Below are 25,161 nucleotides of genomic sequence, written 5' to 3' on the forward strand. Positions count from 1 at the left end.
ACGGCTAATGAACTTTGTTGACATTGTTTTTTCATAGTCAGATCAGTTCTCTTTAATCTCAGACGTTTACTTTATTTGCTTGCGTTGCATTCGACTCACGTTCGCCGAAACCTGATTACGAACGAATTTCGAAAGACTGGCGAAAACTTTTTGTAACCATCGAGAATTTTTTTAACACAAGAATATCAATCGATTCTTGATAACCCGAAGGAGATCGGTACATATTATTTTCGGAGCGAGTGTGTCATTAAAAAGTCTCATCGCATTACAGTCATCAGCTCCGCTTTGTGTGAGATTTTTTCAGTTTATTAAAGTATTTGCGCATATTGCCATGCTGCATATATTTTAACTTGTTCAAATGTTGATGATAAATCGAACAGATAATCCATATCTTCTAATTCTTGAATTTCCACAATTTAACTGTGCGCGCTTATACCGCCGTAACATAGGCAACCGAGGCGACGGTTACGCTAATGGGTTAGCACTCTACTGGCGCTTATGAGGTCGATGCATGGCTTACATTAGGTGTTTCAAAAGATATGGTCTCGCTGATTTGTACAAGATTTTTCTTCAAAGACCTACCAGATTTCCCTACCAGGCCCGAGAATACTAGCTGATGAAGCGCAAGGTTATTTCCATTTCGTATTCGGGTATTGTGACGTACGACGGTTTCTCTGTAATTGTCATACACGAAGTGATTTATCGTTTTGCAGGAAAGGAGAAATATTACAAGCCAAACACAGGGTACTTCTGCAACGACTGCAATCGTTGCATCTGAACTAAAGTTGGAATAACAATGTTCTCGACTGTATCGTGACCCAGGCCGTGGGACGTAACTGTTATATCAACGAGTCAATTATAAATCCAGGCAACCCGAAAAATGAAAAGCTTACCCCCGAGACAGCGAGGATAGTGCTCCGAGGGGTGACCGAACCCCAAGGCACCGTACAAGAAGTGAACGCAATGTGCAACGGGCTGTTCTGAAAGACGGAACGCAAAGATGCCTGCGTCACTCAAGTACTCGCATTCAAAGTTCGGGGTTGCCTTGATGGATATGCGGAAGAATAAGACTATGTACGTACACTACCGAAATGTGGTAAATGCGCAAAAAATCTGTCCCGCGCGCAGAGGGCGCCACCGGCAATCGAAGCGATCAAACCGAAAATCGGAGCGCTCGGCACGAGGGAGCATTTCACAATTATCACCCATCGCGACAGGTCGCTAAGCGGGATTCGCAGCCGCCGATACACCCAGTAAGAAGGAGCGTATCCTCAAAAGCTTTGCCCAACTGAAATATGGATGTCATCGACGAGGAAACAGGTAATGATCTTTCCTGTTGTCAGATGTAGAAGATGATGGACGGCATAAACTGTTTATCCAGTAACTTAGACAATCATCGATCGATTGATTTAGTTCTTCTGTGATTTGAAATGTTGAATAATTCGGCCGGGATTACTGAAATAATTATTTATAACAGGTCGGCACTAGAGGTAATAATATGTTATATTTATTTAACTTCTTTTCAGGATCGCAACATTCATATTAGGATTCAAAGTAACATGTATGTGGCTCTCCTCACTTGACATGCTTAATTCTTTCCTTCTACAACTATCGGCCACCTGTCGCGTAGCGCAGGCATCCTTCTCACCCATACGCACATATACATACATCCGTCTCTAGGTAGCATATAAAATTACTTATATCCTAATAAGACGAATTTGACATATTCGCGTAAAAGTATTCAGTGTCATTCCGGAACCACCTTCAAGAACAAGTACTTAAATATAATCAATGAGCGTATGTACAACATAAATAGAAGCCAAATTAAAGAACTTGTGGGAAAATGAAAATAGGAAAGTTGAATGACGATCCATGTAAGAACATGTTCAAGTCTTGCGTGAAGTTAAGGGTACTCTTGTTTCAACATAATATCTTTGTTATGTGTTCACAACTGCGTTTTACACAAACGTCATAAAATGCAAATATTAGCATATCGTCAAAGTATTGCTTTTCGAAATTTATACCGTACACCTTGCAGGTACGTAAGTACCTCGTGATCGTGACGTCCTTTATTACCGGAGTATCAAACAGATTGCCTGCAGACTTCCTGTGCATATTTTATTCGCATACGGTTACCGGTCAGAAGAAGTTCAGCATACCCTGCAAGCGAACTGGTGGATCAAGATGAAGAGCAGCATTATTCTCTTAGGGTTTATGGCCCTCATATTCACGGTTCCTTATCCATACGCTACAACAGCCCAAAGTAAGTTGAACCAAATTCAATTAGTAACTTCCAAGAAGGAGCAGGCCCGAATTAAGGGAGGCACCATACCTAAGGCTGTTCTACAAAAATATGCCGAATGTCGGTCCTGCAAAATGGCCCAATTGGTTGAATTTGAAAGGTGGTGATAGAAAATGAAATTTACTAGGGTTAAGAAAGACATTTTTATTGTAATATTTCTCTTATTTAATTATGAAATGGTATTGTACATTTTGTATTACGATATTGAGTAATTATATTTCAAATTTTTTTTCGCACCTTAGTGATGGCAAAATCGTCCGTTACATTTTCAAAATCTAAATCGCAAGCGATTTCACTCCCTGTACTCAACAGAGACAAATCATATTGATTTTCCTGTGATACTAGGGAAAAAATTAGCGGTTTACGATATTTTATACACGTGTGTACAAAGTTTTCGAAATTTATCGAATTTATCGAATGGATCAGATTGCAGGGAGACATTAATATTCATGCGATCCTTTATCGGTAAAGATTAAGAGTTCAAATAGCCGAATTTTTGAAAATATAGGTACTATTTTGAAAGATTTAATACTGAGAATTGATTGGCCTCAAAAACCGTATTAGTGTAACTTGCGCATAATAACTATCTTGCTACATTTTTTTCACGGCCATACTGCCTAGTCAAAGCTGCATATTATATGCATTAATTATATGCGCGTAATATCGACAACCCGGATGATATTCGTGCGAACGGTTCACAATTTCCGTGGCACGATTGTGGTATTGAGCGTATAAAGTTAATTGATATGAAAAAACCTGTTTCACGGAACGGTTGTTCATAACACACAATGCACGGTTGAGACAAAGAACGCTCTCGTGCCAGCTTGAAAGTGGTGTACTGAATGCAGTATATGAGTTACTGCATTACGAGGGAACAGACAAATTGATAAGCCTTGTGGTTTACCACGATAACAATTTTATTCCACAAAGCGTTTTATTCAATTTTATTCAGACAATTGAAGAAAATATTATTATATACCGATTGGCAGTTGTGGTAAAGCAGGCTGAAGTAACATTACCACTATGCACAAGTGCTATTTATGCACGCTGCATTTTATATGGAAAACATACAGTATATCTCTTGGCTTCTGTAATGAGAATTTCACTTTTATCACACGAGTGAAATAGGTCGAGGAAATTATCATTCTATGCAAGGAAAAGTGTAATTACTAAACTAAAACTGTAATTATCCAGGTAGCAGACTTGTCGAAATGTTAATCTGTCATTTGACTTATTGAAGGCGACATAATGACAACAGATCAAAAATTTGGCTCAGAACCGTGAAAACGGGGACTACTGGCTTCGAATACGGCCTCCTCGTCAGTCCATGATTAGTTGAATTTATTTTCTGCCGGCAATAAGTCAAGTGTGATTCGACCGTGTTCTTCTTCGATATTAATTATATTTTTGTACTGTAACTACGGAAGTAGAATTTGTCCCAAAAAACACGGTTCGGTCCGAAACTTCCTGCGAACGGCGGTGACAATGAAGGTAATTATGGTACATAATCGATGATTGAGTACTTTTTGGCGCACGTGATCTTCGAGTTATTCGTTGGCGAATGACAAGGAAGATGAAATCTTTGTTCAATAGTTGCCTCGCAAACGAAATATATGCTCGCTATTATATCTCGATAATGAATTCCGTACTTATACTTAAAGCTGAACAACACCGATTCAGTAAATTAATACTTAATTTGGCACACCCGTGATAGTTGACGATTTTCTTTATTTTCCAGATACTCAATGCGAACCTGGAACCACCGTAAAGATCGCTTGCAATTCCTGTGCCTGCAGATCTGACGGGACTATAGGCATTTGCACCGAACATACCTGCCCTCAGCCAGTTCCTAATGATACCATGAACTGAATTCTGGATATTTTCGGGCAAAATCATCGCAGTAGATGTCGCATTATTTATTCATTCTATTCTCTTTATCCAAAGCAAAATTTTATGTAGCGATAGATAAATTTTACTTTGATGGTTAACCTTCTATTTACGCTTGTGTCAAGCCCAAAAAGCTGTGAGAAGAGTGTAAAAATAGCGCTTCAAACAGCGCACGAAACTAAAATCATTGGATATTTGATACAATAAAATTTAATAGACAGCACTATCATTCTTGCAATGATGAAATTATCTACGGTTTTTATATGCTATCAATATCGGAAAAACAAATTGAAAATCATTTTGTCATTGACGACATCTTCTCTTGCACAGGTGCAATGGAGAATTATTTCTTACATATTTTTATATTTAACGTATATAGAGGGAATAATAACAAACAATAATTGTCTCGGTATATTGTTTTCAATTTTTATTAAATACTTGCAAAACCTTAGGAGAGTAATAATTAAATTACATTGTGAATCCAAGTCTTTTGTCACGAACTAATTGCGCTCCGTGACAATCGCCAACCGAGGCCGACTTGAATAATAAATACGAAACAGTCGTGCTGCTTGCGCGGACAAAGTAAAAATTCTTGAAAATAACTAGCTGATCTTCCAGCCCCGCAGGTAGAAATGAAGTAAATAATTCTGCAGGCAATTTCACACTCCAGCCCTCAGCTTCTCCCCTACGAATCTTTTGCTCGCGAAATGCAAGAAAAAAAATAAACAATACATTCATTCAATCCTTCCTTCCAATTTGCATGAGCTACTATTTCACAAAAAGATACAGTCAAATTTCAATATATCTCTGATGCATGCACGCGCTGTTTCACAGCTGAATAAATCATTGAGAAAGCGATTCCGGTTTCTAGATACTAGAGTATTTAAATTCAGGTGAAAATTCGGCATCTTATTATCACGTGCGAAGAATTTGATCGTTGGGTATCTGCCGATAAGAGTGAATATTTTCACCGACTAGAAAGAAAGAGAAAATCAACCATTAGGTTTTTAGAATATAGGTAAAAATTGATATGCTTGTATTGTCAGTTCGTATATCTTCTGTCTGTTGGAACGACTTTTTATTTACCAGATTGTAAATATCTACGTTTTCTACGTATGAAAAGTACAAGTGTCGGTTGCGAGGTAATTGATCAAAGATTATTTCGATTTAAAGTCGTTCATGAGTTCGGCGTTCGCGCGTCGACGAATCCAGCTGGAATTTCAAACTGACTCGACCGAGCGGCGGATTGCTTGAGAGTTCGAAAACACGCCGCTAGATGGCGATCGTCAGATTGTAAATGGCGATCCATAAGAGGAGCTAACCATTGTTTTTGCCTCTATTACGCCCATATTTCGCGAAACGGCTCGTTATTCGGCAGTGAGATTTCGTGCGATTCGAGTTGAAATCGAAGGAGGTTAAGCGGCGAGTGCGAGGATCGGAATAACGCGATGCCGGCTGGCTAACTACGCCGAAGAAACTGTCATTCGAGGTTACTTAACCCCCCTTATTGACTGACACTCTAATAAAATGGTACGCTCGATCAGCTGTCCGTTAACGCGATCGCGCGCCGCCGTGTTTCCTCGATATTCACCCGTCGAGGCGAAGTGTTTTATCCTTCAGTGAGAAACCGAGCGTCCGTCTCTCGGCGTGTATTTGGTTATAAGTAAAAACACGTCGGAGACGCGGAATCGCGATAATGTGAAAGAGAGAGAGAGAGAGAGAGAGTGAGTGCATTCAGAGAGTTTACGGCAAAGTGCGCGAAGAACGTCGCTTCGACGCCTACGCGGAGATTCTTAACGGTAAATATGACAGGTTGTCGTCGCAACGCGTTCCTTCCATAGGCGGTTTCGATATCTCTATCCCCGGTTATCCTCGGCCCTTTTCGTTCCCTTCCTCTTCCTTCTCTTCGAAAATCAAAGGTCATCGCGGAATCGACGACACGGCGTGACATCGAAAAGTAGTTCGCTCGCTCGCTGCGAATATAATATCAGTGCGCGTGTGTCGATGTTCTTTTGTTGAATTTTCCAGCTATTATCAAGATGAAACTAATCCCTGTTGATTACCTCGGGTTCACGGCCACTGATCGACGATTCAGCGGACCGATGCTGCCCTGGACTGTCAGCGAGATAAAAAAGCATGGCGTGTCGGAAAAGGTCGGTATATTAATATAACTGATAAATACTGATCGCTACGATCGTTTCTACCGCTTTCCTAACACCGTAAGTACCTTCCGAAACGCGAAAGAAGAAAAAATCTTGTCCGTTCCTTGCGATGATGATAGCAAAAACTCCCCGTTGCGTAAGAATAACGAAGGACGCTCGACTCGCCGCAATTTATTTTCGCCGTTGATAAAGATAGAACGGTGTGAAAATTGATAAGCACCAACTGTTGGGTGGTGGGATCTTTTTTCCTTTACTATGGATTTATAAAAAAACGAATTACACCGACAATCCGAAATATTGCGGCCAACAACACCGTTCATTTGCCTAGGTCAATGTGTACCGTGTTGTTCTAATATCATCGGCGAACGCACGCTGCGTTCGTTTCGTTGCGAGAAAATTAAATCACGACTAGGTTGAAGTTTGTAACGTTACAAAATAGCACTACTTAGTCATTTTATTTATAATTACTGCGATGGATGGAGTTGAGTTTGAGATCTCAAAATTTTTGCAAGTTACAATTCAGTTCACTTAATTTTTTCAAACAATCCGCTAAATTTCATAAATAAATATATGTTTCCCGAACATGTGTAATTGTAATCAAATCGCGCTACGATAATTCTACCTCACCAAAAATCCCCTTCTCCGCAAATCGATGAAAAAAATTTAAAAAAAAATATCGTAACCCTGTCTACAGAGAATTATTGTTACGACGAAGAGAAAGAGAGAAAGAATGACTGAAATATGCGCAGCACCTGTATAATGTATATTTATGTACATACACAGAGCGTCTCGTTACGTAACGAAAATTTACTAGGCGGATGATAATAAACCCAAGTCGAGTAGTCCCGAGTTAAACACGAACAGTTGTGCTTTGTTGCTGTATTCCGATCAGTTTTGTGATATCTGGCAGCAATTAAGGATAAGAAAGACTCTTGGAATATCTTAATGTAACAGTCGATAAGAAAAACATACGTTTTTGCGTTATCTTCACGGACGTGTTCCTGCTGATTGTTCACATAGCCTAGGTTTTGTTTCTCGTTCGAACACGATGATGATTATTTCGCACGCATTCGCATCCTAAATTATTATACACACCTACGTACCGCGTTTACTCGAGACGTGAATCAGGATCAAAAGAAAACCGTAAAAGGAAAAGAAAGGGGAGAAAACAAATGTCAAAAAGTCTTGACGAATGCACGCCAAAGACGTCCTCGTCGTCGTGCCAACTGCCGACCGGCAATGCGTAAGACGGTTATTAAACACTCGAAATATTCCGTAGTGGGTGTACGAAATCGATGTCTAACTTACAGTGAAACGCAGAAACGATAGAGTGGAAAATTTCCTTGAAAACTATGATTGAAATTCAAATTTTAATCAAAGTGTGCCGTGATTTATATTTATATATATATATATGTATATATGTATATGGGAGAGAGAATTGTTGGAAAATGATTTCTGAAGTCCTGAAAAAACAATAAAGTTAATTGAAGGTATCACATCAGCTCAACTCGTAAAAGACTATTGGATAAGAAGCAAATCCGTACGGTAAATGAAAATCTAACGATTTGAACCATTAGCCCTGCAATTTAACGACACGAGTGGATCCGTATAATGTATGGGTAATTACCGGTAATTAGCACTGAACCGAGAGATTTACACGACGAGCAAAAGTGCGTCTAATATTTTACTGGCTGGTCGATTCACGTACGTACGTTATTGTAGGTACGTTGTTAGACAATATTGACGATTGTCCGTTGCAAAGTTTACCTTGTTGAGAACCAAGTGAAATCACTGCCACAAATAAAAATAAATTAGCTGGAAAAATTGACTGCTGGCAGATTGTGATTATCTCTCTTGTGATAAATGGTGCACTTGAAAAGGTGTTTGGTTACGGAACCAAACGTGAATGATGTACTACTACATATATATATATATATATATATACATACTGCGCGTGTATCGTGTACTTGAAGCTCGAACCTGATAATATTACGAGAGTATTTCCCAGGGTCGGTTTAATTCTTGAATGTGTTTCAAGTCGCACGATTTTTATCTCAATATTTATTTCTTCCGGTTGAAAGTTAAATTCTAATCTCGAATTTAATTTACGATGCTTGGCCTATTTCTTCGTTAGCTGCATTATAGAATGGGGTTAAAAAAATTTTGGATTTCACCAACTTGACGTTGCTCGTTTTTTCATTTTTGTCAGTGCTTATATATTAAATTTTCGAAAAGTATGTAGAGACGTACAAAATATCGTTTTCACAAAGTGTGGCTTATGTTCTATTTTTAATATACTATTAAAAATTATTCATTTCAATATTGCGACCAATCTTATTTTTAAACTTGCACTCGTTTTGGAAAATTGAACGATATTGGTTTGATCGGCGATTAAATTAAGAAATCACTCGTCTAGCTACGATGATCGTTCCCTTGTATCACAAACAATTTGTTCCTACCTATTTCGGTAATTTTTTTTAGGTTTTTAACTGTGCAATGTAAACGGATATTACCGAATAACCAAGTTTGCTGGTTGAAATTGAAAATCGATAAGAACTGGAAAAAACGTTGAAAAAACTTCGAATTTAAAATCCACTGAAAACTGTATGTAACGAAGAACACGACGAAATTCGCATATGTAGGATTCGTGCATTAATTTCGGGTCAATCGTGGGTACAGAATGCGAGGCAGTCTACCACCCACATCTCTCAATTCCTGCCATTGCATCGTGCAAACGGGTTATATAAAATTGCACGCGCGTACATAAAATACTTGTTTGCATGCATATGGGCCATTCCATGCCAGCTACTCAACCAAGGTATAATCCTCATCATTTCTTACATGCTATTCAAATTTTGCACATTTTTCTCCTGGTGTGGTGTTTATGTAATTTCTCCAAGCTTCAGAAACTGCTTTCATTTCAATCATTCTAATCAAAATGTACGATATTACGCATACTAGGCAACGAGAGTAATTCGAATTATTTCCAATGTTTTAGATATTTTGTTCATTCTATTTACCAACAGATTCTTTAAGATTTTACTAATTTGTATAAGGATACAGTGTTTATAGATTTAGAGATTCGATTTATAAAATATGTATATCTATCTTCCAGAGGAATCAATCAAGTCATTGAAATATGGAAAGAGAAAAAATGCATCTTATCACTTAATTTTGACATCATCAGAGCATCGAAACATCGATCGATTCACTTACAGAAAAAGCTATGTTCATCATAACGAATCGATCAGCTGTGTTGAAAAAATGTTGGCAATCATAAAGCAGTAATGTAACTAAATCAAATTGATTTTCAAAATCAGTTCCAAAAAATAGAATGACCTCTTATAATTTCAGCTATGAAAATAGTTTCCAAAATTATCCCGTTTAATTCAAAATTAGCTCAGAATTCATTACATGTAATAAATGTTCCGTCACAACGGGTACTTTGAAAAAATTGTCCTTCAAATGTTACGCTTGCAAAAAGTCGTAAATAAAATACTGTCCGAGACATAAGCCGGAATGCCTCATACGCGGGTACGTAGAGGCAAAGTCTGTTTCTTACCCGATGCAGCATACCTTCTTACGTCGTACACACCGCATATCACGTTCCTCGTACGTACCTACGATGTACGTAATGGTCGTCGCGACTCCTGGGAGTGGAGTGAGCGGAGGAAAATAAACCTATACGATAGCAATTTAACTGCCTGCTGCACGAGAATTCCATACGAATATTTATATACCTGTAGCTGCTTTTGTGCTGCGCGAAGAGATAGAATTATTCTTGAATTGTTGCATCCATACCGTGTTATGCTGCACGACGTGCATATAAGCGCGTATATGTTGCAATTAGTTACCCTGTAAGTGAAATTATAGGTACAAATGTTTTTGCAATTGTGTAGCATTTTTTTCTTCAGAAAAATGACTATTTTGCTGATGTCGAATAATTTCAAAGTAATTAAGTTTGCAAAATATGAGTATTTTTGATTCATTGTATGCATAAGTTCACTGAATTTTCGACAATCTTCAAGTTCCAAAATCCAATCTTCCCTAGGAACTCAACGTTACCCTAACGTTAAAAACCTCAAACTTCGTTAGCTTTATCTTTAATTTAAAGCAGTGCAAGTTCGTTGATTTTAACCTACGGAAATGACGTTGAATTTCAGTACGATTGACTGATTGATTTCGATGCTGCTGCGTGATTTTCGAACCGCTTTAAACCTGGCGTAGACCATGCGGTCTTGCGAACGATTATAATTCTGCGGTTAGCCTTCCCTTCTTTCGCCCGAGTAAGAGAGAACGTTTGTAATCTTAGACGGTTGAAGCCTGAGACTTGTGATTGCCGATGCCCGTTGCTGCTGTTGCTGCTACCGCTACCGCATAACCGCTGCATTCATACCTTGTAGGTATATTCGTCGGTGCAGTATTTCTACCTACTTACACCTGCGCGAGTTTCTTGACTCCGTGTAGGGATATATCCCCATGGAAACTTGGAAGTCTGGTGTGGCTACCGGTAAAAGGCGAGATTCTTGGCAGGGTGACTCGTTTCGACGATGTTTTAAAACACAGGTCGCGTCATCTCGACACCATTGCATTCCCGCAGTCAATGGCATCCATCCCCCTCCCTACCCAGTAAATTTACCGGCCCTCATCACGTATGTCGTCTTCGTCAAAGGGACAAGAAAGAAACGCAAACGCGCACGAAGGCACAGGAAAAATAATATGGCGTCGGAAAAAATCGTATACAGACATCTGCATTCTTTTTTTGAAGAATAAATAATAGTTTAAAACTACGTTACATGGCTCGCAATTGAAAATACTGTCCGACGACATCTCAAGTCGCATACTTGAACCAACGAATCGGATATTTACCAAAGCTTGGCGTTTTTTTTTTTTTTTTTTTAACGACTTTGCTTTTACTTTTTAACCGACATTAACTTGTATTTGGAAAGGAAAACTGTTGGTACATTTATTAAATACTAGTGCGGCAAATAATTGATGGAATGATAAGAATTTTTTTTTTTTTTAACGTGTTGTTAGGTGAATCTGTTGGTGGCCTCTGGATGCATATCCGCGTATACGGCGCTTAAGGAACAGCCGTTGTTCAGACACCCGCTGAACAACACGTCGAAGGCGCAGCTAGTGCCCTCCGGTTCACAGGACCCTAACGGGGGGAGTTTCCTGTACCTTGTGAAGGGGAATGACGGCTTGTTCTATTGTCACCTATTCAGGGCAAAAGATTCTGAAACGGTAAGTGCGCCTCTGGTTACATATGAAGGGCATAGGTAGGTACATACGTATATGCCTACGCTCGGCGCGTTATTCTTCTTCGTGCAGCCCTGCTTTATATTTTTTTCCACATTCTTATTCGTTGATTTTCGTCCGGATTTTTCCGTATACGATACAACGAGACACAGCATAGGTGCGGTGTACGTTACACGAATTATTGCACATCGCAAAAAATTTCTAGAAATCTTTGAATATAATATCTGGTTAAATTTCTCTGCGTTTTACGGAGTGTGGTCGAATCATTTTTCCCGCAAAAATGTAATTAACGATATATATATTTAGTCTTGGTTGCTCTTGTCATTTATGTATGAATGAAATTTATCACTATTATTGATAAAAAAATATTTTGAGATTGTCAAATCATATTCAGGAGTAATTGTAAGATTTAGTATACGTTACACGCGTACTTGGTTTAAGTGAAAATTGACATTTTCGAATTTCAACATCCTAATCGGTTCTATTTTTACGTATACTTATTTTTACGTTTAGCCGAGACATGCGTATAGAATATTTACTACTAATGTTTAATGTATACTTTATTGCTCAGCTATAAAAAAATTGGAGACAAACTCAAAGCATAAGTCATTAAAACAATTGAAGAAAGTATGTAATTTTACGTCCCAAAATAAAACTTTTAAAATAAATTCAGCTGTTAGATCGTAAATTTTAATGAAAATTTCTTCTAAAAGCAGGGCTATAGTTTTTTTCAAGTAAAAGATACAAAAAAAAAAAAAAAAACAGCTAATGTATATAAGTACATGTATGTAAAATTTAAACAGATTTGATCAACAGTCCGTAGTAAAAATAAGTTTTTTAATATCATAAAACAAGCGTGTAGTATTTATTGAGCAGACATTGATGCGTGGTAAATATAAGTAGTCAATATCAATTACGATATCCATCGGCGTACGTAAATCACTCGGTGAGTCACCAGAGAGAAATGTCATCCATTTCCTCAGACCCGGGATCAACGGAACGAAGAGTTCAACAAAGAGCGAATCGACTTTATTGATCAACGGTACAGAAATAGCGACTCATATTTTTTGGATGAAATCGTAGGCTATTTAAAAAAAACATTTTTTTTTCATAAATTTTTGTCGACACCCGCTACTCCAGTTTTAGGATTGTCGTCAAGCCTTCTCCCGCAATATCTTAGATGCCTTCGTCAAGTCTCGCTGCTTGTTCATTCGACGGTGAAAGGAAAGAGAAAAGCAAATTGACCCGCTACAATCTACAATTCATGGTCACTTGAAAGAAAAAAAAAATTAAACGCTTTTATACCGTTGCGTTGGTACCAATACGCTTGTCGATATTTAATGTCGATGTATATTACTGATTAGCTTTTTTTACCGTAGTAATTAAGGATTGAATACAACCAATCGCGAATCGTACATGATTGTTAGCGATATCGAACCGAACCAATTGAAATCAAAATCCATCTACCTGCACAGCTGAAATTTCATTGAATTTACAAATTTATTAGATCATCGTAAAAAAATTGTAATTATATCGTGAAGTTTTAAAAAATCTGCTTTTAATCAGGAAACTTATAACTGAGCAATAAAGTAGAAATAAATGTATGGTCCCCAATCATATATCTTGGAATTTGGAAAGAATCGATTGATTTTGTTCTTCGTTTTAACGTCTTAAAAAAATCTGACGGATAACGAGGTAAAATGTCTATGAAAATTATTAACACAAGTTTCACTGCTTTTCTTTCTATCAAGAATTTTCTAAAAACATGAGGCTAGATCCTAAACAAAAGTTATACGTCACGTATAAAATCACGAAAGTTGTTACCTGCCAAATGAATAATATCGATGAATGGAGGAAAGACAGAGAATTACCTAAAATTCTAACAATAAGCAACGCGTCATAAAGATAGTTCAAAACATTGAGAAGTTTTCCGTCACCTGAGCTTGGACGAAACGATATGAAATTAGCTCCATATGATTCTACATATAATTCGACGTCTGTGCGCTGAATGGACTGTGAATTCCCAGAAGTCGTGTACGCCGACTGTTTTCTTCTCCGACTATTTGCGGCCCGCGCGGTTCTCCCAGACAGTTTGGCAGCGGTTCGCGAATTCGAATTTTCGCGAGTCGAGCCAAATGAAAACGCATACATTCGCATATGTAGTTACATATGTTTATACAGCCACGTTTCGCGGCGAACGCAACAGTCTCTCACGGTAGATTTTACGTAATTCATTATTCCGGAAATGAAGGACGCGTGGGTGGGATAATTCGCAACCACTTGTCACATTTCCGACAAACTACTCGGGGAAATTTACAATAGAATTAATACAGACAGACTTATTACCTATGTTGGGACCCAATATCATCGGCTGTTAAACATCTTTTATTTTTATTACACACGCTTGGCCTCGAAACGATTGTAACAATTTAAAATTATTGCAGTTTGAGAAGCGCGAGCGTCTTGAATGAAATTAAAATCTTAATAATTTACACGTATGCGATTTGATTTAAGACTTGTATTATTATGTTGCGCATGAAGTGTGCTTACAAGTTATATGCTATGTACACATATATACACACACACACATATATATATATGTATGTATATATATATGCCTATGTACATAGTACGCGAAACGCGATTGAAGCGTTGATTTCTCAGCTTTTCACTCCACATCTTTTTGCGTCAGAAGTAACCTACGCCGCAATGAATACATACGTATATACACCTGTGTGTAATGTTGTCGATTCAGCGTTATACAATCACTGAAATAAATCTGTAGTCTCTCAAAACGTGGTCAGAATAAACTGTACTAGATTTGACGAAGTGGCAAATAATTCAAATTTATTTTACATCGCGAAATTTTACACTTTAAATCAAATACATACGAGCCTTGAAATCTTATTTTATCGTAACTATGACACAACAAATTGCTTTGTCGCATTTAGGAAATTTTCTTCGATTCGCAGAGATAGATTAATGACTGGCTACTGATGAATTATTCTACAGGGAAAAAATCGGGAATTCGGTGTCACGGAAAGATATTCGTTTAAGAGTGCAAGCAACATTCATTCGAGCCGTATGAATATTTTTTAAATCCAGCGTATATTGGAAGATGTAAAATCGATAAAATATTTTATTAACACTAGTCCGCATAATAAAAGAATTCATGTTATTCGATCAACTGGAAATTTGCCAATTTAACAATTATGTTTCTTCTTACGCAAATGTTAGCCATCAATTTTACTTTATGACACAGAGTTTTTATCGTTTTTTCAAAACCCAGTTGAGACAACTATGTTCTTTGTATACACGAAAAATTAGATAATATACCAGGTGGTCAGGATTTATTAGACGTTACATTCGAATTGCAGGCATTCATAGGTTCGTATGCATCTCTGTTTGTTTTTGAAAGGTGTGTTTCCGTTGACGATTATAATTCATTCGGTGATAATAAACGCGATATAATATATACCGGGATAAAAATAAAACTCTTTATAAAAATGCAGATACTAAACGTTACATCTCGTATAATATCACGAACAATTCGCTTCGTGCTTTGCCATCAAGCTTCGTAGGTATACTCGTATTATTATATTATTATAACTCGCACGTCGCCTTGTTATAAATAGTCGCCTCTTGGTTCACTCTTCATTTTGCATTCGCTTTAATTAACCAATTAATATCAGCAGATCGAAAATTACGATTGTATTCAATTTCTAAACTGATTTCACTAATATCATATACTTTAATTTATCAGATAGGCAGTTTCGTTGTTTTTTCATAGTTCCTAATTAAGAGAAAGCGAATACGCGAGACTCTTTTGAAGTTACATAAGCCCGCGTTTAATTCGTTACTAACTTGGAAGCCCGCGACATCACGTGACGTTAACCAATAATGCGGATATAATTACGTACATACCGTTATAAACCATGGCGTTTTATTAAATTGCGGGGATTTAATCGAATAAACCTTTCAGCGAGTGTAAAAGCATCGAATCGCAAAGTGTCGTCGAGAGTCTAGGAGCACTTACAGGATCAGCGAGAGTGCTGAGGGAGCATTTTAGTGCTCCGATAAAGCGTCCTTTGGGATAGAATTCGTGTAAACTCGGCGAGATTTGTTCAATCACGTCGAAAAAATTTTGAATAGAGGAAGAAAAAAAAGATAAGAAATGTTGTCTCAGATTCGTGGAGAAAATTTTTAAATCCGGTAGATCGAATGCACGTGTCACATGTGTGCAAAAGGTAGGGAAAAAGGGGCGAGGAAAATGCTTTTTTAAATACTTGCATATCGTTATCTCGTCAACCTTTCACCGCGTGTTATCTGCGTGAATTTTTCACAATAACCCGGCTGCCTATTCTTTCCCCTTTACTTTGCGTGCCCTAATACCTTCGTCTTATGAATATCAATACAAACTGTGAAAAAGAAACGCATTTGAGCGCGGAACGTGAAACTTTTCACATATGCTGTAAATAATTTCTGATGAAAATGAGTAATGTTGAACCGTATAAATCTAAGCCAACATTATTCTTGTGACTCGAGATTTTCGCCTTACCGTTTGATAAACTTTATCTTCGCTCGTTAAAATTCAATTTGTATAAAATAAAAAGAAAAAAAATATCGTCAACTATACGTTAAACATGTTCAACCTTTGTTTCTGCTTGTTTGGTACACTTGATTTTGATAACATACACACAGTGCTTAAAGCGATGAGCTTCTAGTAGGCTGTAATTAAAATGATAGCGGTATAATGAGTCTGAAAAATCTTCGCATCGTGTCTCGTCGTGTAATAAAATTGTAAGCAATTTTATCACGAATAAGATAACATGATTTCGCGTTATACTTTCTATCTTTTTCTTTTTCTTTTTTTGCTCGCAATTTTTTTTATTCTTATTTGCCACTTGTTCAAATACATCCGATGACGTGGGAATAAAACCTTTAATATTACGAAAGGCGAGGGTGGGGACAACTTGAGATACATTTCATCTAACGTAACTTACGAATTAACTTCTTTGTAGACTTACTTTCACTTTTTCGCGTTCAGGTTTATATTTATTCACGTATAGTCAGTTACCTACAGTATCTACATACCTGCAATAGTTAATCGGAATTATCCTCTTCCGCCCGGATATTTCACGAACGATTCAAGCCACCGTGTTAAAAAATATACCACGAATGGTGCACAATGGTGTGAATAATGCGGCTTAGCTAATCGACTCTTTCCGTCATCAAAAAGATTTTACAGTCGCTTACTGACTTCCAACAGAACATTGTTTTCAGAAAATATTTTCATTTTGCGCAGAAGTAAATGTAAAAAAAATTATGTAATGCAGTTTCTCTCTGAAGCTCAATTTAAGCGAAAGATAAAATGCGCAAAAATAAATTATACATGTGTCTGTATTCTCTTTGAATTTATCATCCTCGTGGTTTTTTAAATCTTTTTATAAATTATATACGAATCTTACCGACAATGATTGTTATTGACGCGGTTAATCGATAGTATATCAATATGCAGCTATATCGATTCTGCGACTGCAGCGTTGATCTCGTGAGAGACATTTCTGAGAGTGACATGTTAAAATCCGAATAATTTTGACGGAAGAAAGTCGAACACAATCGAATATATCGCCGGTTCCTCGGAATTGACATAAATGAATGATTGAAAAGTGTGATTAGCGAAAATGATAATCTTGGATAACTCGTCAAGTCCGCGAAACTCGAGCGGACGTACTTTCGAATTTTCGACCCACGTGCCGCCCATCGCTTTATTTCAACAGTATATGAAAAACAAAAAAAAAAAACAAAAAAAACGATACCGTAACCCATATTTGCATGGATAATAATGTAATCGATTTCATTTAATCATACGCCTAGTTCGAGTAAATGATATGAATTTAGATCACAGGCTTACAACTGCACCAATTCGAGATCGTATCGTGATATTTATTCATTCGTTCTATAATTATAAAGAGGCTGCGCACGCAACGCTGCAGCACATCGTACACATATTATTATACGATGTATCGTGGGGCGTTAATCGAGCGTTGAATATTATATCTATACAAAACTCTCACACTGCATTAAGATCATGCACGAAGTGTCATAATTACCGTGATGCAATCGCTGCCGATTGTGAGTTGCGGCACAATTTCAATGTGGAGAAAAATAGTGACGAATGCAGAGATGCAATTCGTACGTTGTGTCGTATACCCGCGGCCTGCAAGGCAACTCGACGACGTCTCACAGCTCGACCTTAGAGTGTGCAGAACGCGACGGCTAGAGACGGGGTTGGTATATAGGCGATGAAGATATCGGTACCTATTCTTGAAACAGGACCGAAATACTGACACGTGAAGAGCACTCCGACCACGCGTGAACCTAACGAGAGTTTGCCGCCGTTCTTATCCTCGCCTACTCGTATGCAGATACTCGTAGCCTTCTCTCCTTATTTATTGTAACCTGCGTCATTACTAGGAATATTAAAAAAAAAATAAATAAAAAACATAACGGTAAGAAGAGAACAGAGGTCACAGACTTCACAAATACAATCGTACCGAATGTCGGTGAATGAGACTCACGGTCTAAATTAAAGTTAATATAGAGAAATCTAGAGAGATGTTATTCACGTTCGCGATAGTGAACACGGATCAATACAAAATTTTTTACATGCAATAAAGAAATGAGAACAAATTTGAACAACAACAGCTGACTATAACCAAGGTATCCAAAATTTGAGAAAAGCTTTTTAAATTCGAACCTTCTTCAGGCTATCAACGATTTTTACCTTAAATATACACCTTCGGTCATTCCTTAGAACAGCTCTTTTGAGTCGGAAAAAATTCTGGGTCGCGTAGGATATGTTAAAAATAGAAAAAAAGCAGAACAAAAAAACGGTGAAAAGTAGACGAGTTTTGGCTCGCGGTACGGAAAATCAGTCGTTAACATTGTAATTGTAGAAACGATACTCGCAGCTCGTCTAACTTCATGTGTTACCGAAGGTGAGTATTTTAAATTATTGGAAATTTTCTTTAAAAAAGAAAGACTGGAATCAGCCGGCAGTTATCAGTTTGAAAAAATGCATCTGATCACTTAGTTTAAAAACTTTATCTATCAATCTCTGATTACCGTGCAATACAACGATCTAACTTTGTCACCTTTATCAGCTTCACCGTCCGCGAGAAAGAAAGTACAGAATTTATTCGAAATGCAAATTTCAATAGGAGTTCAATCAACGCCTATAACGGACACAAAACGTTCTTCATGCAATGTAATATGATTACAATATCGACCGCACGTGACGTTTGAAGTACATATGCACCCGTACCGAATATTTTTATACCTATTTTATCTGTTATTACGCCGTGTCCGCTGCACAATCAACTCTCCGTGTACGTAAAATTAATCATACAGTGTTTCAGTCCGCCTACATTACACGTATGCATGTGTATATTATAACATCACCGGAGAAATTGATATTTAACGAATGATTAAAATATCCCGCCTCCTAAAATGTCTCCCAACGTTTTAATAACGCTAATTTTAATTATTACGTGATACATTGTTGCCCCGGAAATTGCAATTATCACGACGAAGGAACGTACAGGTAACGAGCACTAAGCTGTAAAGTAAGTAAATTGTTGATATCGCGCGATTAATAAACCCCGACGATTCTACAGCGTATCCTTCGAAGCCGGGTTAAATCACGTGCGGCGTGCACGCACTTTGGTACGTTCAACATACGCGGTATATCATGTCACGTTTTTACAGCGCTGTGACTATAAATCAAGCACGTTCGTCTTCTCCGTTAAAAGTAGAGAAGAACCGAACCCGAGGCTTCTGCACGTAGCCAGGCTCCTCGGGTGACATCAGGGTTGCCGGTTGGAGTGATTCAAGAGGTTCAAGGGTCGCCCACGTCGGGCTAAGAGTCAGGGTTGGTTTTACACGCTCGGCAACGGCGAAAAGTCGTAAAAGATTTTCAAACTGTACTCCAGTTTCCAAGAATTTATATTACCCTTGATCAGTATATTTTGTAAATTATTTGCAAATTTTCTCATTTAGAGATCCAACATTTTTTACAACGGCGTTACAACTGCTTTATTTTTCATTCGTCCGATTGAACAGCTGTTGATCGTCTCGTTACCTGCATACTCAACTCGTGACCCCCATTTTTGCTTTTTTTCTTCTCATTCTTTATTTTTTATTTTCCTTACGTATTATCCCACCTCACGTGTAACAATTGTGTACAGCCTTGGTACGTTGTTTTTTTTTTTTTTTTGTTTTCTTTTCTTTTTTATCTCTTTTAAAATACCATCGAGTAGTTGTAACATCGCTAGATTTATACGTAAGGCCATTGTTTTGCTGCTCAACGTCTCGCGAGTTTTACGCAGGTATGAGAAAAAGTAGTTGTTCAAAAGCCTCGTATAAAAGCTTATAATTCACGGGGCTTATTATTATTTCTGCTTGTATAATACGCGACTAATATCTCAGACATAATTTTTTTTCTTATTTCTTTCACGTATATTACATACACAATGTATAATTTATATAGCGATTACTTTTCATTTTTGTCTTCTTGTATCTTTTAATATTATTACATACATACACGCGTCGTTTTTCTCTCTTTCTTTACTTTGCCATTTGTAGTAAGATTATGTAATCATGGCCCACCTGCTGCGTGGAGAACTTGGAGTTGAAGGTCCTTTCTGCAGTTGTTTATTATATTTTATACATTTACTTCTTTGAGTATATTGCGATTCGCGATTTTTTCAATATTGCCTGTTTATATTCGTCATTTTGATATTTTTTCTCATATGTTATTTTCATCTGGTATTAGGCACGTACGCGCCCAAGTTTCTTTCACGTAAGCATCGTCGATGCAGGATATAATATGTTTTGAGGTAAAATGTCCAGACATTCGTCTATTAGATGGTGCCTGTATAACAAACTTGTGTACATAGCCTCAAGGAAGGAAGAATTTACATCCGTATCTCTCTGTGATCAGAGCGTGCTAACCGTATATGTATACACTATACAATCTATACAATACGCATTCATATTGCAGGAATGAATTAACGCAGCTGGTCGTTTCAATAATCACGGTATATCAAATGATTATCGACTGTTTCATATTAAGTATCATGCCGTATCTTATAATGAAAAAAAATTGAAATTTTCATCCTTTGTGCTATACTTTCGGCAACTGAATCTTCGAAATCACGAATTAACGTACGTATGTACACGCAATAAATTAAATCCATGAAAACATACGGTATGATGAATATTGAGAAAAACAGAGGAAAACGTAAAAGTACAAGAAAAATGAAGAAGAAATTGGCCAGGCGCAGGGTTTCCACCTCTGCCACCATGCTTGTTATTCGTAAAACACGCTTATCCAGTCACGATCCGAAGTTTAAAGCAATCAGTAGTGTCGTGGACGCGGAATCGCTCGGTCGACGTTCGTTCCACGTTAGTTCAATATTCGAAACAACGATTATAGATCGCAAATTCGTATGCTCGGTAATTGTGCATGCACCGTCGCATTTGCCAAGCCAAGCATCATGTAACAGGACGTGTTTGTATCCAATCGGGCCGAGGTTTAATCCTCGGTAACCAATCACCGCCATTGTCTCTTTATTCTTCATTATACATACTCCCACCAATCGAATTGTTCAATGTTGGTTGTATTGTTATTCTCATATTGTTGTATACGATCGCTGCGCAGAGAACAGCGAACGGATCGAGCCGCGTTCCTATTATTAAATCAGCTGTCCTCATAAACGCTCGCAGTCTCACCTAATGTCAATCGATTATCACTTTTCGTTTGCGATATGCGAAGGACACGCGTTTTCTACGACGACGATGCGGTGCATTTAAATTTTCCTCAATGATTCCTCAAATTTCACGCTTCTCGGATGAATGCTCCTGTACAATAGTTTAATGCGCGAAGGTCGACATAGTGAAGTGTAATTCTGCAACGAATTGTCAGCAATTATTGTTCGCGTTCGTTGGGATAACTTTTATCACTTAGGAAAAGGTAAGATTCAACGTCCACTAATGATTTGCCGTCTATAGTCGACTATGCGAATCTCGCAGTTTTCTCATTCAAGTCCGAAAGCCTTGTTTGACGGTCACACGTAGTTTTGGCAACGTTATTTACATATTTGCAAAGTAGTTGTCTTTACTTGACAGGATATTTAAGAAAATGTCCGCGACTGACATCATCAATGTCATTCGACTTTTCGCCACAGTATATAACCCTCGCATTTCTGTTATATATATGGCTGTGTAACAGTTATATTATAATAATAATAATAATAATAATAATAATTCAATTGCGTCGCTGCATTTTCATTGTCGAAAAATAAATGTACACCTAGTGTTTCACCAATTTAAGGAGAGGTAGCAAAAATTTCATCATTTCCTTTTTATCAAGCTGATACAATTCCATATTTCTGTAAACATGCAATGATTTTATGATTAAATGTTAAATATATATATATATATATATATATATATATATATATATATATATATATATATCTACAATCTACATGTATTCGATCGTTTTTCCATTTTAATTATATTTCGTGTAAAATAAACTGAAAAATGCGTAAAACAATAAAAAAAATAGAGATACGCATCTAACGATTCGAGAATTATTATCATGTACCTAATAATCGGTGTAAATCAGGTTAGGTGGAAAAATTGTGTGCATTTTGACCACCGTATATTATGTAAATTTACAAAATGCTTCTATGTGTACTCGAGTTCTCACAGAGTTAAAAAACAAGTAAAAAAGTAACCAGATGAAAAGAAGTGGCGAAAAAAAAAAGAACAAGATACCCATACTGGGATTTGATTATGTAATCTGACGTTGTGTACTCATACACGTGAGTTGAAGTAAAATAAAAATTTATTAAAACGGCAGATAAAAATATTCCGGTTTTTATTCGCGGGTTACAGATATCCGCGGAACGACGCTGCGTCACAAGTAGTTTTTTTCTTGTTTTTTTGTTTTTACTTAACTACGGCCCAAACCTCCTCGCTTATTTCACCTTTCGTCAATAGAACGCGACGTTGAATATACTAATTGTAAGAAAAAAGTTTTCATACCGCATAAAGTCCATATTTCAACTATCCGCAAACAACTTTAAATCTTGAAGAATAGACATGTTTTTCCAAACAAAATCTCGATGTCTGTAATGTTGTTCCATTTACTTTTTATTTATTTTATTTTTTGAAGAGTCACGTCATGCGCTTCAGGCTTTCCTTCGCTCTAGACTGTAAAGACGCAGTTTTACTTATCGATGTGTTGTTTTGTTATCGTGTGGAAAACTAGAAAGTTGTATCATTATTTTATCAATATAGGTATGTCGTATGAATCCTACACCGGTAAACAATGTATACTAATAGAATTTTCCCAGTCTTCGTTTGTTTCCAACTTCGCAGTCAGATTGGATGAACGCCATGCGCGCTTATTGTATGCGCTTATTATATATATACACAAACACACACACACACATATAGTCGAAATACCTAAGCTTGGCGCATCGCTTAGTAAATTTCCGTAAAAAGTAATTACCTAACATGTAACGAATAATTAAGGTAAATTATATAGATAATTGATAAATCTGATGTCGGCAAAAATATTTTCAAACGGTTGTAGAAAACGTACGTATGTAATAGGTGTGTCGTAAATGCAGCGCGGCGACAGTCAGAAATAATTTCGTTTTCTTGAAAAAAATCTGCGGCGAATGGAATAAATTAACGATATAAGTTTATTTTTTATCATTACCACCTGTATTTACCCGCGAATCAGATAAAAACTTGAATATTTTAGTAAGAACGAGTGGATTTATTTTTTTTTTTCCCAAGTGTTAATTCTTATTCGTCGTGTATTCATTGGGAATTACATTCTAACTTGGTGTCCACGTTTAACGTGAATGATTATTTCAGATTTAGTCGCTGTTTTTATTCATACCGTTGTTCCTGGAGCAAAAAAAAAAACCTACATTTATCCAATAAATGACAGTTCAAGAGTTATTTTGTTTTTTATTTCGAACGTAAGCGCATTTTTGTTGAGACAATGACTTGAAAAAAAAAATAAAAATAGGGTTACACTTTTTTCGAGTCGGCATGACAAACCGAGTATGCAATTTTAATATTAGTAGAAACTTGCAGTTTTGGAAATGCCCGAGACACGTTGAAATCGTTACAGTATTTCACGTGCTAAAGGAAGGCAAAGTAAAGTTTGAACGCTACATAAATTCCTGTACCTATTACATGTATTATATATATATATATGGGTACCTGATAATTTTAAGATGAAATTCTGTCTTTGTAAGCATAAATATCAATTTATGCAATGCGTATTTTACGAAGGTTGGCCAAAGTTAATTTTTTTTTTTAGCTTTGACCTGGATAGGCGGTTCTCCCAAATTTCTTATTTTGCACGATGTATATATCTACTTGTTCTTCTCAGGATAAATATAATTTCACTGATTTTTCTTCAGAATACGTACATTAGTAAATCACATTTACAAATAAACTCTAAAAACTTAAATTTTCCGGCCTGAAAAATAATAGTTGCACAACAAACATCTGTATTAAAATTTAATCCTACGATTCTAAATCGGGGCAAAATATAATTGTACTTTTTAACAAATAATACAGATCTCGTCGTTGTTGAGAAAATTTCTCATATACTGTTGCGATGGTCGGTATATAATTAAAATATTCAACCCATGTACTAATTTACATTGTTTTTGGACATAATGCACGCAAAGCTTGAATGTATAATATGTGTGTATGAATAAAATTTTCAACATTGGCGGTACTTCAAAACAAGTTCTTATAGCGAGGTTCATTCGCGCGTGTGACTTTTAATTACGCTTACTTTACTCCGACGCTAACTCGCCACGATCTTTATGTACATTTAAGGTATTTACATAAACACGCTGCAGCTAATTCCTTGCGCAATAGGATTTGCCAAATTTCCAACTTACAACGGCTTACTTACCCAGGCGATTAACTTCGCATCGTTGAGCTGTAATTGCTTGCTTGACGACGACAGTTCAGTTTACCTTCTCATAGAGAATAAGTTTATTGTCACGTAATATACCTACAATATATTGACCCTTGTACGCATATTATAGAATTTTGTACGCAGTTACACACTTCGCTTGACAAATTTTAATGATCACGTTCCCCGGATGATTTCGATATAATCAGAATTGACGGATTTTAATAGGATGCAAATATGATTCACCACGTTATCAATTTGTGGAATAATTATTAACGCATCGAAAATTCATACACCCGTTGATCAGGGAAACGAAAATCGGATATTGTCCTGCATAAAAGTGGAAATGAAAAATGGTATGAAAAATTATCGGCAGAGCGGATGGCCGGTAAAATATCCCTCCGTATAACTGCACGTATTTACGGATCGCGTTTGCAGCTTTTTGCATGTATTAAGACTGGAGGAACTCGAATGATCGGCGCGGTTCCGTCGCAGTCGGAGACCCGCGGGTTAAAATCGGATCT

The 25,161-nt window shown here is 37.0% G+C and overlaps 2 protein-coding genes and 1 long non-coding RNA gene across 6 annotated transcripts in view; 2 read left to right on the plus strand and 1 right to left on the minus strand.

Annotated features, from left to right (window-relative positions):
* Positions 1-25,159, minus strand: part of LOC107222823 — a 42,688-nt gene extending 17,529 nt beyond the window's left edge. Inside the window, exon 1 of one of the 2 annotated variants that reach the window (XM_046738666.1) lies at positions 24,635-25,159. The gene's annotated coding sequence lies outside the window, so the exon portion shown is untranslated. Of the gene's footprint in view, positions 1-17,726; positions 17,920-24,634 lie in introns of those variants that run through there. The other variant, XM_015662338.2, reaches the window with a different exon arrangement.
* LOC107222827 lies at positions 1,185-4,412 on the plus strand. Its single transcript, XR_006904122.1, has 3 exons — positions 1,185-1,320; positions 2,039-2,263; positions 4,041-4,412. It is a non-coding gene; the product is annotated as an uncharacterized LOC107222827 (long non-coding RNA).
* LOC107222820 (TBC1 domain family member 1) overlaps positions 5,506-25,161 on the plus strand; it is a 37,715-nt gene continuing 18,059 nt past the window's right edge. Inside the window, exons 1-3 of one of the 3 annotated variants that reach the window (XM_046738662.1) lie at positions 5,506-5,988; positions 6,218-6,342; positions 11,389-11,598. In XM_046738662.1, the coding sequence (XP_046594618.1) occupies positions 6,229-6,342; positions 11,389-11,598 (324 nt within the window). In that variant the 5' untranslated portion in view covers positions 5,506-5,988; positions 6,218-6,228. Of the gene's footprint in view, positions 5,989-6,217; positions 6,343-11,388; positions 11,599-21,042; positions 21,650-25,161 lie in introns of those variants that run through there. The other 2 variants (XM_015662334.2, XM_046738663.1) reach the window with 2 other exon arrangements.

This window comes from Neodiprion lecontei, chromosome 4 (genome assembly GCF_021901455.1).
Source record: "Neodiprion lecontei isolate iyNeoLeco1 chromosome 4, iyNeoLeco1.1, whole genome shotgun sequence".
Taxonomy (NCBI): Eukaryota; Metazoa; Arthropoda; class Insecta; order Hymenoptera; family Diprionidae; genus Neodiprion; species Neodiprion lecontei.